The 17129-nt window shown below is 41.1% G+C and overlaps 1 protein-coding gene across 3 annotated transcripts in view; it reads right to left on the bottom strand.

Moving 5' to 3' along the window:
• The window catches only part of mta3 (metastasis associated 1 family, member 3), a 44800-nt gene that overhangs the window by 13301 nt on the left and 14370 nt on the right, over positions 1–17129 (bottom strand). For all 3 annotated transcript variants that reach the window (XR_007448200.1, XM_049564058.1, XM_049564060.1), the window contains exons 8-13: positions 16864–16963; positions 16570–16758; positions 13754–13828; positions 9800–9858; positions 9528–9646; positions 4748–4905 (exon numbers count right to left, since the gene is read on the bottom strand). Coding sequence is in view for 2 of the 3 variants with exons in the window: in XM_049564058.1 (XP_049420015.1) it covers positions 4748–4905; positions 9528–9646; positions 9800–9858; positions 13754–13828; positions 16570–16758; positions 16864–16963 (700 nt within the window). In the remaining variant the exon portion in view is untranslated. The remainder of the gene's footprint in view (positions 1–4747; positions 4906–9527; positions 9647–9799; positions 9859–13753; positions 13829–16569; positions 16759–16863; positions 16964–17129) is intronic.

Below are 17129 nucleotides of genomic sequence, written 5' to 3'. Positions count from 1 at the left end.
CAAATCAACAGACTGCAGTGTTCACAGCTCCACCTTTTAGTACCAGATCTGTGTGCTAGGTACCCCAACAGAGGGGGGACCAAACATGGGGACGGTACAGAACGGTTCCATTGGTACCATCCACAACTTTTCACAGTGGAAACAGGAAAAAGGTGAAACTGAAACTTGAATATTTGGCATCACCAAACAAGTCTACTGAGATTTAAAAAAAAAAAAAAAAAGTTTTTCATAATAGGTTTGCTGAGAAACTCTCTGACTATAACCATATCAAATGTGATGTAGTTTCATTGTCTGTATGTACAGGGAAAGTCAGCTCAGTTGACACTGTACCACACAAACTTAACTATTACAGATCAAATGAGCAAATGTGGCAGCGTGGTGATGCAGTGGTCAGCATTGTCACCTCACAGCAAGAGGGTCCCTGGTTCCTGGGGAGCCCTCCAGTGTGGAGTCTGCTCTCTGCTTGGGTGAGTGTGGGATTAAGAGGCAGCTTAAAGGTACGTATGTCAAAGGGCTCAGTAATTTTAAGACAGCACAGCCTTGTGTCTTTATATGATTAATGTGTGTTTATTTTCTATTAATATCATTAGTTTATTTAATCTCATTTGACATGTTGGAGTTTACATGGAGTTTGCATGTTCTACCCGTGTCAGCGTGGGTTTTCTCTGGGTACTCCAGCTTCCTCCCACAGTCCAAAGACATGCAGGTTAATTGGTGACTCTAAATTGTCTGTAGGTGTGAATGGTCTGTCTCTATAGCCACTTTTACACTGCCAGATTTTTGGCGAATGTTGGGCCGCTTTGCCGGCAAGCTGCGAGCGTTTAGACACTCAGAGCCGGATTGGCGAGTTGATCTGAGGTGCCCAATTTTCCACCTCATAGGGTAGTCATATTGGCGGAACCTTTTTGGTTTAGAAAGAACGAGGCACCCTTCCGCCACGGGAGGGGCTGTTGATGACGCCGCACATGCGAGCCACTGGCAGTGGATAAACAGGAAACAGCTGATAGCAGGAATGAGCAGCTAGTAGCAAGAGGGAAACACAAACCTGACAGACACTGTAAAGATGAGAAACTGGAGAGACAAAGAATTGCGCGCCCTCCTTGTCCTTGCAAACGAAGAGGCCATTAACCATCAGATGATGGAGACGGTGAAGGACGGGCCGACTTATGAGAGAATCGCCAAAGGACTGACCAGCCGTGGCTTCCCTCGGAATACGTCACTGTTTACGTCACACGCTGAGCTACACATTTTGTTACTTGCTCACGCCCCCCATTGCCCCGAAAAAGGCGCATTCTGTATAAACAAAAGTAGGCAGGAGGCATTTTGCTGCGCTCCCCGATTTTGTTTTTATACTGCCAATGCTGAAAAAAGACTGATTGGGCTTTCCTGAAAATTTGCACAATTCCTATTTAAAAAGGGCTTGTGTGTCAGCCCTGTGATAGTCTGGCGACCTGTCCAGGGTGTACCCCGCCTCTCGCCCAATGTCAGCTGGGATAGGCTCCGGCTTATCTTTAGTGGCTCAAATTTTAAATGTAATGTTGGCGCCCTGCAAATAATTACTATCAAAAATACTTCAGATTTGAAACAAAGTTTTCAGGGGATTTACAACTTTAAAAAACAGGTGCTAACACCACGTCAGAGTCAACTTCCAGGCTACTTTCTGTTCCACTAGCCTCCACATCACAATGCATTTAATTTTGAAAAGTGTCTTAACATCTAAGTGTCATAAAAGGGGATGTTTTTTAATGCTATTTTTTTTACCTACATGCTATACTCAATAACAAATGTCATCACCCCATAGAGACGCCTGTTTACATGAACAAAACACCAACACTTTAAGTTAAAAATTAATGAAAATACAGCAAGTTGCCAGTTTATTACAAGACACCTACCTGAAACTAATCCAGTCGAATACATCAATAAATCATGCCTCCGTGAAGGTTAATACATATTTAGGAAGGTGTTGACCCGACTGTATGATGATGTTGGAGGCTGCAGTTTGCGGTGCTGTTGCTGCCCTGAGAGGTGATTCTAATATTTCGTCCACCCTGTTTATGTCACTGAGGATAATTACAGCCTCCAAAATGACCATAAAGTTGAATCAGTGCCTTATTAAAAACACTTAAAACAAAAACTGATTATAATCTTCACGAAGGTGGGATTTATTGCAGGGCCATTATATTAGGCTGCATTAGATAACTGGCAGATAAGTGTACATCTAGTGGGAAAAAAGTTAGCTCAATTCGTCGTCTTTTTTTTTTTTTTTTCATGGCAGCAAGAGCACAGATGTAATGAATAATGTTAATGATGGCTGCTGCAATCCAGGTGTGGTGTTGTGGTGTTGTGCATGCAGGCTCACTAACATTTCACAGGGATGCTTTAATTAAACAGAGCCACCACTTGCGTTATTAATTGCACTTGCACAGAAACAGGGCGAACATGGAGGTCATACTACATCCTGTGCAAATAAATCCCTTACAAGAATAACTTGTAGACCAAAAACAGACCTCTAGATAACAAATGCTGTCATTGGAAACAAAAACACCGTATATTTATTTGTAGAAATCCCTTAGGAATATGATTTACATCAGCATGAAAAGAGGTGAACTACAGTGTGGCAGCTGTTTGGCCTTTTAATGACAGCTACAATGAAAATCAGGACACAGTTTCCACTATGATCTGTAGATATATAGAAACTAAATGTTTTAACTGGTCTGTTTTCTCACTTGAATCCACACAATAAAAGCGGAAGATGTGTGAATGTATTAACAGCTAATATGTGAGATACAGTAAGTGATGTTTTGAGCTCACTGAATAATTAAAGCTGACAGCTCAGAACATCACTTGTATACTGTGGATGTTAAACTTTACAGAGCTGCAGCGGAGCAGATTCAGATTTTATTCTATGCTTTATAAACGCTTCTCTAGAACAATATTTTGAGAAATGGGCAAATCGGTACGAGATGAGGTGATTTTAAAGCCAATGTAGGCAGGTTCATTTTGGCAAATATCCCACAATAAACCTTGACTATATTGTAATTCAAGTGGACTGAGAGAAAACTTGAGTTGTGCACCTCCTCTTCGCTGTTGAGAAAGTCCAGGCTGTGAGGGCGTTCCTATTGACTGTTCTGCAAATGCAGATGCACGTCCCTTTGCTGAAAGCCTTATTCAATGGTGGAGAATCTTACAGAGAGAGTTGCTATTTCAGCATTGACAACAACTTCATACACCACCGAGCAACTCACGGGGTCACAGACGCAGCTTCAAGTTCATGTTCATGTAGCTAATGTTAACTAGAGCCTTGACTCACAGTGGGTGTTTCTCAAAGTCAAGGAAGGATCCTAAAAAGGCCGAATTTCAAGGACGCTACATCATCGACCCCCGCCGAAGGACTGTTCCAATGTCAAGGATCCTTCTGAATCTGAATCTTCTGAGTCCTTCTTTCAGAGAAATTCCAAGGATGCATGTGTGGATCCTCAGTGGGTATAAAGTCCCCACAATGCTTTGCACACAATTTGCTGGAAGTGAGGACGGGGCCTCGTCAAGGAAACCTGCAGCAGTGGAGCTCGGCAGGATTTAGATAAATATGTCATTTATTTTGATTAATGTCTCCTCGAGTCACGTCATTACGACTTGATAATTGCTCTCATTCTTTTGGTTTCAATTTGTGTATTTTTCGGGGGAATCGTGGTGACAACGGCCACAGTAAAGACATTAGAATATCCCGCAGGTCAAAGCATCACTCATTTGTTTTGAGGTGAACTTACTTCATAAGATTTCACAGCAGTATCATGTACAGGCAGCAGGTCAGCTGTTTCAGATCATATTACTGTAGCAGAGTGTGTGGTGACACACACAGAAAATATGGACCACTTTGAACTGACAGAGTGATTCTGTGTGTGTTCATACTGTAAATGATAATTAAGAACATTTTTCAGCTGTTGTCTTTACTTCATTACTCCATTTACTCTGCCTTGCCTTGAGGATTCTTCGGATCCTTGACTTTGAGAAACACCCAGTGTGTCCTCTGCCTCACTCTCCGCCACTACATATTTCGTCAGGAGGAGTGCGGGCAGGAGCTCTAGAGGTGGACCCCCAGTCAGCAGCCTCAGAAACCCGAATCTAGCCAGCGCAAACCCCAACTCTGATTGAACCGGACATCCCTGACTCCCTGCCAGATCAACAAACTTTCTGTTGCTGCTGTTACAAAGGTTGACCCAGTGCTAACTCTGGCCACCAGCCCACCGTGACACCCCGCAGTGGGGGGTGGCGCTGGCTTAACTTGAGCCTCAACAGCCGCCAACCGAAGGTCCATCTCCAGAGCTCGCTGTACAGAGCAGCGAGGAGTGAGGTGGAGGGACTGTGGGGTGGCTAGCTAATTTGTTTCTCATTTTACTGTCTGATAAGCACAGAGAGTGAATTGGGTAAGAAGGGGCTGAGTGAATAACCTGCAGGCAACTCTATAATGAAATAAGATTAAATAATCAGTTTATGGGAAACACCGGTTTACTCTATGAAGCGTGTGCATATGCCTGTGGTCGTTTGCTGGGAGGGGCTTAGGACAAGGAGGTGGAAGCTGCAAGAAGAGGGAGTATTTTCAAATTATGCTATTTTTTGTTTGCCATTTCCAGATTTCTGCCGACCCCAGCTTTAAACAAGTCTTAAGAAACCGTCGACACACTGATTTCATTAGATTCTGCTTTCTCCGCCCCCACACCCCATGTGCTTTAAATCTGACTGAGCTTACATTGGTTGCTGGACTCGGGGAGGTCCTCTCCTCTGGGCCCTCTGCTCTGCTTGGCATCTTCAGGCCTCCATACTTCTTCCAGTACATCCAGCAGGAAACGCACAGGCGGCACTGCATGTTCGGAGGCCCCCATGAGTACCACTGGGCCGACTGCATGGCTGTTAACGCACAAAACGCATTACTGAAGGTTAGAAGCATTGCAGGAGAAAACTGGTTTAAAGACACTCAGCATATTGATCTCTACTTCCGCTGCCTCAAGTCTCTCCCTAATGATTTTATCGATGTCTACATCAGTCCAATTCACACTACATGTCCGGTCTGCTGTTGACTGATGAGATTAGTGCTAGAGACAAACATTTTTCGGGATTCCCGCGGGATGGGAGTCAATTTCACTATTCATCATGGGACAGGATTATAGTCAATGGTAGCAGGCGGGACGAGAATCAAAAATAAAAAAAGGTCAGGGAGTCTCTTTCCTTGAATTGGGATTTATTTTGTGGGAGTGTTCGGGGACTCCCGTGTCAGCGTCTAATTAGCACCTTTCGTGAGTTTAACATCTGCAGAGATGTCGCACAAATATATTAGTAGACAGGATATAGTAAAGTATAAAGCAGGATTGGGTACAGTTTGAATTTTGCTGCTGTCGCTCATCCATTCTGCTTCTTGTGAAATCCTGAAACCGTTTTATTTGAGCAAAAAATGAAACCACAATGTGTTGAAAGCAAAAAACAGTGACTTTCTGTCATAAATTCAGAGATATTTTGTGAATCTAATGTTGTTCTGCGCAGTTTAGCTTCTATTAATTTGAACATTAGTGTCTAATAAACTAAACTATCTACCAGACACTTGAATTTAATGCATTTAAAGACCTTTTCAAAATAATCTTTATCTAAATTTAAAACAGATTTTTGGACAAATCATCTTATGAAAGCTTTAAGGGGAGTAGAAAGGTAAGTATGAACGTGGTCCTTTGCAGAGGTAGATTTTATGTAGGAATAAAGCCCCGTTTCCACCAAGAGCAAAAGGGCTGCAGCCGCAGCAGCAAAACAGGCTGCAATGTAATCCCCAACAGGCAACTTTGCACCGCCAGTTAAACTGCTTGATTTTACCACTGTCAGACTCAGATTGTTATCCTAAGTGTATGGAAAGAACCCTACAGAGATACGAAACTAGGGATATCCGATCCAAATATCGGATCGGTATCCGCCGCCGATATTAGCAAAAAACGTGCATCGGCATCAGATCGGACTGCATGGAAAAATGCCGATCCAAGAATTCCGATCCAGTTTTTCACAGACTCCGATCCAGTTTTCCGACCAGCCCAGCGCGCCGCGATTCAAGCAGTCCATTCCAGTGATCCACTCCAGCTCTTACTATCAATCCACCAGGCCAGCATGCAGACGGCAGATACACACGGAGGGTAGGAAGAATAGCGGCCAATTTAGTTAACTGACTATTTGTCTTCTGCTCTGGTTTTTTGAGAGTGACATTTTTATTTGGTTTACACTCTTACTGTTTAAGTTTAAAGTTTGTTTATTTAACCCTGTTAACAATAAACAGGTCAGTTTCTCATACCAACTGTTGTAGATCATTCTAACTAACCTGATTAAGAAGTTGTTCTTGTTACAGTAATATCGCTTGATCAAAACTTTTCTAACATGACTGACAACAAAATAAGTGAATATGTATAATACACGCTTGAATCGGATCGGTATCGGCCAAAACTTAAGGCTGTAATATCGGTATCGGATCGGAAGTGGAAAAAGCTGGATCGGGACATCCCTATATGAAACAGTTTTCCGTACCCTTCGCTGATCCGGTCTGTTTGTTATTGTGTGCAACCAAGTCTTGATCAAGGAAAAGTCTCCTCCTGAAACCTCACAGACTTTTCCATATTGTCAAAATTAGCCTAATATTCAGCCATGACACTGAAAATCTTGATCACTCTAAGCTACACACTCAGTCCTCCAACACAACAAAGTCTTCCCAGCACTCCTGAACTCTGACTAACATTTCCACTGGGTTTTTTTTTCACTGCAGTAAGTCACCTCTTATGAGATTTTATTACAAGATGTCTCCTCAACCAACATTTGGTTACAAACAGACCAGATGAGTGAAAGGTAAGGAAAAACATTTTATTTCTCAAGACTTTCCCCGCCATTGCCAAGATTTTCTGACATTAATGACACAATGCTTCCCCGCCATTGACGAGATATTCTGGCAATCCATGTTTTCACTGTTATAAGATAGGGGGCGCTGTTACACATCTTGTGAAACAGAACAGCACTGCCGTGTCCAAAAACAAACAAAGAAGAAGATCCGCTGGAAACTGGAAGAAGATTGTTTGTTTACAGAAACGTAGTGGCTTGTAAACTGCACAACCATCGACGACGAAAAAGTTTACGGTTGCGCAAGACGTGGAGATGTTGATGGACTCAGACTCCAACAATTCCTGTTTTGATCGACATTCTGAATCCGATTTGGATGAAGAAGCAAACAAGTTTGGTGGGACGAAACAGGATCTCCATGATGAAGACAGTGACACACGGACATGACAACCACAGAGGAGTGGGAGACAACAGAACACTGAATGATCTCTGAACGTGGCAACATGTTCCGCTATGCCTCATTATTAGCATTATTATTTTCATTTATACAATTCGAATTGACGTAAGGAAATGAGGGAAACAAATGTATATGTGAAATTGATTTTATACTTGAAAATGACATTCTTTGACTAAATGCATTTTTCTCAGCTGTTTGTCTGAAATGTTTTTGTTATGAAAACACACAAATTAGAAGAAATGAAATAAGATAGAATAAAACGTTTTCTGTGTTTAAAAACAGAAGGCCTCCTCTTAAGTTTCATGTATATACTGTTAACATATTCATAGAACAAATTATTCTGTGGGTCTTCAAAGATAAGTGAATATGATCAAAAATGCTGGTGGTGGCTGGCAACTTCAAAATAATACTCTGGCGGGGAAATTGTTAAGTAGCTGTCTTTTATTCACTCACTCTACAGCTGGAAACAGCGCTTAAAAATAAAAGCTTGTGCTAGAAATTCACTGTACTTCAAAATAAAGTGTGTCTTTACAAACTTCACACGTTTGCGGGTCACATGCGATCCATACGGAATGTACCCGAGACCCTCTTTTGGACCATGGCCCACCTGTTACTCGACTGCTTTGGGTACAATCAGTGTCAAACACCACACTGTCTCCATTTCATTACTTTTAAATGTACTAGACTAAAAGGTGGAAAACTACAACCATAGTGTGAGCACTTTTCCTCATATGCTGATTCCCAAAATTACACTTAGTGCTGGCGGTGGCTGGCAACTTAATAATAATACTCTGGCGGGGAAAGTGTTAAGTTGCTGTCTTTTATTCACTCACTCCACAGCTGGAAACGGCACTTTAAAATAAAAGCTTGTGCTGGAAATCCACTGTTGTGTGTCTTTACAAACTTCACACGTTTGCGGGTAACATGCGATCCATACAGAATGGACCCGAGACTCACTTTTGGACCATGACCCACCTGTTACTCGACTGCTGTGGTTACAATCAGCCTCAAACACACACTGTCTCTATTTCACTACGTCTAAATGTATTAGACTAAAAGGTGGAAAACTAGAATGTAATATGAATATTAGGTAGTATATCACAGTTGATGTCGATAGTATGCCATAAAAATGAAATTAAAAAAGTCATAAAAATATAGTGTAATACACCATAAAAACGTCATGAAATAATTATGTATTATCTTATAAAAATGTCTCAGTATAATATAATATAGTATATAATAGCGTGAACACTTCTCCTCATATGCTGATTCCCAAAATGGCACATAGTGCTGGCAGTGGCTGGCAACTTCAAAATAATACACTGGCTGGGAAAGTGTTAACGGTCCATTCTACAATGTTATCAGACACTTGTAATGACAATCTGAGCCTGTCTGTGACAAAAACAAACACTTTTAGTGGACGTAAACTGACGGCGCATAGTTGCCCACAGGGATTACAGTGCAGCCTGTTTTGCTGCTCTCTTTCAATACTAGAGCAATTTAAAAAACGGTTTCCAATAGTCAGACACAACGAGAAGGAAAAAAAGGGCCAAAGTTAAAAAATAAAGAAGTTTCCCTTTCATGACACTGGCCAGTGCTAGCTCTTTGACGCATTTCTTCAGGCAGCAAACCAATTTTGTGTTCAAGGTAGAAAATACCATTCAGTGACTTATGGGTCATGGAGTCTAAAGTGTCTTAAGTGTAAGAAAGTGAGATTGATTTATGCTGCTGTATTCTTTGTTTGCAGCTTTGCACTTTTCTCTGCATTATATCACCGTAAATTAAATATTTTGCCACTCTGAAGACATCACCTTGTGAAAATAACTGTTAGCTCGTTAGCCCTAGTAGCATAGTAGGTCCCAGACCTTGCTTACAGGAATCGAAAGGCAGAATTAAAAGTGAAGTGAGATATTGATCACTGCATTAGTAACGGCTGTCAAGATAAATAAGACACGCAGTGATGGGGAAAATGAAAAGGAGCTCGTTTCTTCCAGAGTCAGAGGAGCTCGATAGTGAAAATGAATCCTTTAGCTGAGTAACACACTGCATTTGTACACCATTCATTTCTAACTGACCCATGTTCACTGCCCTTGTGATTCAATTTCACACTCCCCATGCTGAAACACGCACTCACGATCTCTCTCTCTCTCTCTCACTCTCTCACACACACACACACACACACACACACACACACACACACACACACACAACTCACTATAGCAGCTCTCGCAGGCTCTGCCCCCGCCTGCTGCATGGTAGGCCCCAGGGCCCGCTCCATTCACCGTCGCCATCTTGCCATTGGTCATTGAGATCTGGTTGGGATTGGGCTTGTTACTGTCAGAGAGAGGAACGGGGAGAGATTTAAGAAACAGACCGACTGCGGCCGCCTTCTGCAGTGCTTTAAATTAAAACATTAATTATGCATATAAAAAGTCACGGTTACAGTAATGGTAGCAATATCTGTAAATGTGAAATGAAGAGACTTACTATGTGGGGATATAAACCTGCTTCAGTTTGCTCTCTGCCTCTGCTGCCTTCAGTCTCTTCTGCTCAGAGAGAAAAACACAGTGGATTGATTCATTAATAACAAGAAGTAATTAACGGATGTCTTTGAAAAGTGAAAATCATCTCACACACTCTGACACCTTCAAAATCAGGCATTACAACAACCATTTAATGTGTGCGTTTCAAAGGTGTTGTTTTCTTTCCTCTTGACGTGTGATAGTTTGCAGTCACCTTCCAGTGATAAGAGTTGTGTCCCCGCTCAATTACCAACCTTTCCTTTTGCTTGTTTGACTCTCAAATTTCCTGCACCCACAATTCAGGATCTAACACCTCTGAGGTCACACTACACAGTGGTTCTCAACCTTTTTTTCGTGTTATGGCCCCATAAATTGATACACATGAGGTCACAGACATCCATTTGATAAGATTTTGCTTCAGGGACTTCCTCAGAAAAGATCTGGGTTGTTAGATACGATCAAGATCGGAATTTAATTGTTGTTAACTACAGTTGAGGAAATAACTGTGGAGGAATTGAAACCTATAATCAGAGTCTCATGAGTCTTACTCACAGTGAGCTCACTTCTATAGTGAATTAAATGGTGAAAATGAACTACACTGCTCAAAAAAAATGAAGGGAACACTAAAATCACACATCGGATCTTGATAAAGGAATTATTTAAGTTAAAAATCTTTACTGATGTACACTGTATAATTTGTTGAGAACAATATGACAGAACAATGGACAGTGGAAACCAAAATCAACAACCCACTGAGGGCTGGATTCAAGATCACACTGCACATCAAAGTAAAAAGCTGGGTAACACTTCACTTGAAGGTATCTACATAAGAGTGACATGACACTGTCATAACTATGACATGACATGACACGGTCATGAACCTGTCATGAACATTATGTACATGTCATAAACGTTTTTGACTGCTGTCATTAAGTGTCATTCGGTTTTTGTAATGACAAGTTGACATTGTTTAGGTTGTCTTGATTATGACAACTTGACATTAATCAAAGTGACATTACCAGAAGATGTCTTTGTAATGACAAGTTGACATTACATTTGTTTGGGATGTCCTTATAATGACAACTTGACATTAATCAAAGTGACATTACCAGAAGATGTCTTTGTCATGACAAGTTGACATTAAATTTGTTTGGGATGTCTTTATAATGACAACTTGACATTAATTAAAGTGACATTACCAGAAGATGTCTTTGTCATGACAAGTTGACATTAAATTTGTTTGGGATGTCTTATTATGACAACTTGACATTAAACACGATGACATTACCAGAAGATGTCTTTGTCATGACAAGTTGACATTAAATTTGTTTGGGATGTCCTTATAATGACAACTTGACATTAATTAAAGTGACATTACCAGAAGATGTCTTTGTCATGACAACTTGACATTAAATTTGTTTGGGATGTCTTTATAATGACAACTTGACATTAATTAAAGTGACATTACCAGAAGATGTCTTTGTAATGACAAGTTGACATTAAATTTGTTTGGGATGTCTTTATAATGACAACTTGACATTAATTTAAGTGACATTACTAGAAGATGTCTTTGTCATGACAACTTGACATTAATTAAAGTGACATTAGCAGAAGCTGTCTTTGTCATGACAACTTGACATTAAATTTGTTTGGGATGTTCTTATTATGACAACTTGATATTAATCAAAGTGACATTACCAGAAGCTGTCTTTGTCATGACAAGTTGACATTACATTTGTTTGGGATGTCCTTATTATGACAACTTGACATTAACCAGGATGACATTACCAGAAGATGTCTTTGTAATGACAACAAGAAATGCACCTCTTTTTGTGTTTATGACAAGTTGACATAATGATTGATACATATTGATGTCAAGTTGTCATTACAAGGACATCCCAAACAAATTTAATGTCAACTTGTCATGACAAAGTCCATGTCCAAAGCTTCTCATAATGTCACTTTAGTAATGAATGTCAAGTTGTCATAATCAAGACAACCCAAACAATGTCAACTTGTCATTACAAAAACCGAATGACACTTAATGACAGCAGTCATAAACGTTTATGACATGTACATAATGTTTGTGACAAGTTCATGACAGTGTCATGTCACCCTTATGTAGATACCTTCAAGTGTTACCAAAAGTTGAAATCACAGGCTGATCCAACTGTGAATTTTATCACAGCCATTTGTTTTTACTACCAATTGGGGTTTCATATCATTATCATAAAATCATTTGCTTTGGTCTTATTTATTTTCCACCTGCTTTTTCTTTTTTTTAAAACTCTTCTTTTATTTTTCACTGGAAGATTAACTATCCTAATTCTGTTATTTCAAATGTTTGAGCCCCAAACACAGCCACTACTTCGACTAATGATGTATGTGCAACCTTGCAGAAATACTGGGTTTAAGCAGAATGAAAAGACGTCAAGATTGTGAATACATTTTTAAAGCTTCAAACTACTCAGTACAGCCTGAGTTAGAGCCTCTTTGTACATGTTGACAAGAATAAGCACATTGGAAGGGAAAGGACGAACCATAACTGTACTGAGTGAAGTGCTGAGGGACAAGCAAGTGATATTACACTATGCTGCTGCAGCATTATTATTTAAAGGGCGTGTCCATTTGCATTCTTATCCGTGTATTCCAAATGGAGTGCCAACTCCCACTCAACAATTAGCAAAAAGCGGTGACGTAGGTTACAGAGCTAAAACCCTCCCCTCCCTCAACCCTGCACACATCGTTTGCTGACAGTGTAAACATGGAGAGTGTATTAGCTTGGAAGACCTGAGCTAGGAGGTGTAAGATGGTGCCATTTTATTGTTATTAAAATTTTATTTAACCAGGTGAAGACACATTGAGCTACAACATGATACTGCATTTGTATTGTATAAACACATTTATAGATCCACAGTCAATTTTGAGAATTAGACGCAGAGTCCTGACACAGAGGATAAGCATGTTCTGCTGTGCACCACGTTAGTTCGGTTCCGAAAGCCACACAATAATTCAAACAAAAGTGTCTTTCCGACAGCAGGCACTTTCCCCAAGAGCTAGGAACCTTTTGGGGAACTCACTGTGTTGAGGTCACAGGGACAAGGGCCTAATTTAAGCTCCAAGGATGTTATTTTACCCTCAAAATGTCCCTGATCGAGGTTGCTGATTGGTAAAACACAGACAGTGCTGCTGCTTCAACTCCATACCATAAGGAAGTATTCTAGTTTTGATTTAAGACCATTTTAAGATGAGGGGAGCATATTTATCTTTGTTTGACACCATTACAAATTAAGTCAGGCTTTGCTGTCTGCTTCCTGACTCATTTTATTAAAGACAAAAAGACAAAGAAAGAGATTCGTCGGCACAGATCACGGACCTTGGAACTTTGGGTCAAATGCAGCTAAACTTTACGTTCAGAGGCAGCAGTAGACCAGCAACTTCTTGTGATCTGTGAGGTGAAATTATGGTTTCTGTCAAAGGAGTCTGACTGTAAACGGGGGCAGCAGCAAAACATAATTTAGCCTCCTACAAACATGGATATTAGTTTAGGTGCAACTGTGGAGCTGAGGCGGTTATATTGCCCTCTTCAATGCCACCAGACTCCATTGACAGAACTAATAGCAACCAATCAGTTGGTTTGTCTGCGTTATTGTGTGACTTTCGAACCGGACTAACATGGCGTCCACAGCAGTTCAAGGGTTATATAGTGTTTATGTAGCAAGGACATCATGCAGAAAACTTCGTCACATCAAGGGGGGGAGGCTTCACGAAGGGCTTGGGAAAATAGCACTTTGAAGCCAAACTGTACAGACATATTAGACCAAAGTGGTCTTGGACTCAAAAGGTAAAAACTTCCCCTATCACAGCAGAAAGCTATTAAAAAATATTTACTGTTTTGAAACTACTGTATTAGTCTTACCTGTTGCACATATCTGTCTGTGGTCTTCCACATGTAGTAGTACTCTATGATACTAGTCAGAGACTTCCATGGCAGCTTCACAAGAGGACAGAATGATGAGGTGCGGAGAGAGGGGAAGAGAAAGAGAGACAGAGAGCAAATTAATGATATTAATATCTCATGTTCTTGCCATCTGGGTGCGAAAGCCTTCATATATATTCATGAGAGAAAGGCATCGTGACCACAGAGGCTGAAAGCTGCTGGCTTTGCTTGGTTCCGAGCCCCGGACCAAAACACACACACACACACGCACACTCACGTGGACACACACAGTGATTCACACATTTAATAAGTATTCATGAGCACCTGGTGCCCCCACACACACACCCATATCTTGTCTTTATTGTACAGTGCAGGTTGGAACGGTTCAATAGAAACAGTCCCCCCCCTGAAGGCTTGAAAGGCGGCTCTTAAAATTGGTCATTTTCTCCTTCACAGAACAGTGACTGTGGTCATCTTGAATTCATGAAAATTACAATGAATTCCCATCGTGACAAGTTTTCACTGAGGCGGGAGGAAGTATCAGAACATCCATAGAAACTTCTAACATCACTCCTGCAACTTCTCCACTGTGCATCAATATACCAAGTACGCCACTAAAAGCCACATTTACTCCTAAAATACAGCTAAACACACAACTTGTGTTTGTTACTTTGGTGACTCAGGATTATGTGCTCAAGTGTGTTGAAAGTAGCTGGTTGGATCGTAAAGCTGTGTTGATGATTGGTTTAGGGGTGTGCGTGAGTAGTCCTCTAAACGATTAAACATCTGCCCCCTTGCTAGTCGGCACCACAAATATTAGTCGGTTAAACCAATTAGTGTTTTATTCATGTACAAGGCCGCTTAGCTGTCATGCAGTAAATAAGTCAAACAGAACATCCCTAGTTTGGTTGCACCATGAAAACTATGGGTCATCTTAGCTACTCTGGCGTAAAGTCCACAATAACCAAAATACTGTCGCAGAAAATGTAACTTCCTGTGGCCTCAGTGAAAAGCACGACTCTGTCTAACGGATGAAAATAGCCAATATTAATCATCACACAACAAGAAAAAGGTACATAAAGCAGGACATGTTATAATTAGGTGATTAAGTTATACAACAAGTGGTGAAACCGTCAACTGCAACATCAGGGTAATAAAACTTTACCCTATTATTGGGCAGATGAAACTGTAACATTATAACAAACACATAAAGATAGCCTACACTGCCAAATCTATCAGTGAGAACACGTTGGACACACAAACAGCCAAGTATCAAAGACATAACTGGAATTTAAGCCCGTGTTGTGTAGAAAGATGTTTCAGCATATTGCAGGTGTTTCCAGCCTGACTTGACATCATCGTTTTACAAACATTAAAAGCAGGACTGTTGTCATCCTTCCTCGTGAAATGAAGCCACGCTTTGGACTGTGTTTTATGTTTTATGCTTTTTTATGCCACACTGTAAAACAGGATCAACACGAGGTAAAAAAAAAAAAACTGACTGTACGTGTTATTTACCGACTAAAAAGTGCATTTAGTGTTGAGTTACTCTTTCAACAAACAACAGATATTGAATTTTCTCAACTCAGGACAAACTGGGTGTTGAGACATGTTGTACGTTTTTCCTCGTTTCATCCTCTCATTAAGATATAAATCTTATTGACGTTCAGTTTTGGAGTGCAAGGGGAAAATATTAGCCACATTTAAGGCTGACTGAGCAACTTAAAATTTGTGCTGCATTCAAGCCCCGATTCCACTGCGCAGTACAGTTCAGTGTCCATAGTCCACAATCCAATGGAACCGTTCTGTACTGTCCCCATGTTTGGTCCCCCCTCTGTTGGGGTACCTAGCACACAGATCTGGTGCTAAAAGGTGGAGCTGTGAACACTGCAGTCTGTTGATTGGTCAGTAGAGGACGGTCACTCTGCTCAGGGCTGAGTTGTGGCTGGTTTTGAGGCTCATGTAACCACTGTTCATACTGTGGAGAGTTTTATTAGTAAACTGTAACTATAAAATGAAAGGATGTTTTGCTGCCTCTCACAGCAGCTGGAGTCTGAGAACAAAATAACTTCATTCACTGGGCCGACTGCTGGTGACGTTTAAGGTGGAACGTTAACTTGTAATGTTACTCAATGCAACTTTGACCATCACTTTAGTTTTTATATGACATACGCTTTTAATAATGAGTGGATCTTTAAGTGTTCATATGTATTGATTTCGACTGGATCATGTGAACTGCATATATTCTAATCCTCACTCAGATAAAAAATAAAGTGTCGCAGAGCGTTGTTCCTGTGGCTCCAGCAACACTAAACCCCTGAGCTTGCCTGAGAAGGACTAAATGCACAAACCCGCTATTTTTAAATATCCCACGGAGAGAGACTCTCACTGCAGCCTGTTTTATTTTGTTCTGAAAATGTCGGCGTGCAGCCTCGTTCTGTGGACGATAAACAAGGTGCAGACTTCCATCTGTGTCACCGGTAATGAGGAAATACAGTGAGTATTGGGCGGAGCAGTGATTGACAACAACCCCGCCCACATTTAAGAGCACTGATTGCAGTGGAAACACTAGGGTCTAGGTACCATGTCTGAAGGGTTACTGTTGGTTCCAAAGGTGCCATACTGAAAGTGTTTGGTGGAAACGGGGCTTTAATCTGCAGTCCGAATCATGGTTGACAATAATGCACATTAATATCATTAAAACACACCTGAACACCAAATACAAAACATCACCTTACCAACACCGTGACAGTTTACACAAGCCAAAGAGTGGTGAGTTAAAAAAAAACACTTACAAAGTCTTGTCGGATGTCGTTGAAGTCTTTTCCGTATTTCTCTAGTGCCTCTTCAAACATGGCAGCTTCCGAGGCGCTCCACTCCTCCATCTCATCCCTGCAGAGCACTGGGCCGCCCGCTGGGACCAGTACACTCAGCGCACTGGACAGGTCGTAATTATGACGATGGAGCGTGTCCATCGCATGGAACTGCAGCCAATGAACACAGAAAGAGGGAGTTACAACCTATCATTTAAATCACAATCAGGTGCTGCAGAGTGAGCGTGCATTTATGTGTAGGTGTGCTCAGCTCACCAGTGTGATATCTCGTGAGGCTGCAGCTGCACTCATGTGTAGGCTCGGCTGTCTGACTGAGCTGCTGCAGTCCAACGCTCGAGCAAAGGTCCCAACAGCCCTGAAAAACACACACAAATAAAACAAACATGCAGAATATATAAATAAAAAACACAGTTAACATAAATCCTCATCAGCGGGGCTCACTGTTGTTGTTTACAGAAAAATAACCAAACACAGATGCGCAGCTCTGAGTATGCTTTCAGCAACATAAATGAGCAGATGAT

The sequence above is a fragment of the Epinephelus fuscoguttatus genome, linkage group LG20 (genome assembly GCF_011397635.1).
Source record: "Epinephelus fuscoguttatus linkage group LG20, E.fuscoguttatus.final_Chr_v1".
Classification (NCBI taxonomy): domain Eukaryota; kingdom Metazoa; phylum Chordata; class Actinopteri; order Perciformes; family Serranidae; genus Epinephelus; species Epinephelus fuscoguttatus.
Note: the sequence above shows the minus strand (reverse complement) of the source record. Positions and strands in the feature narration are given on the sequence as shown.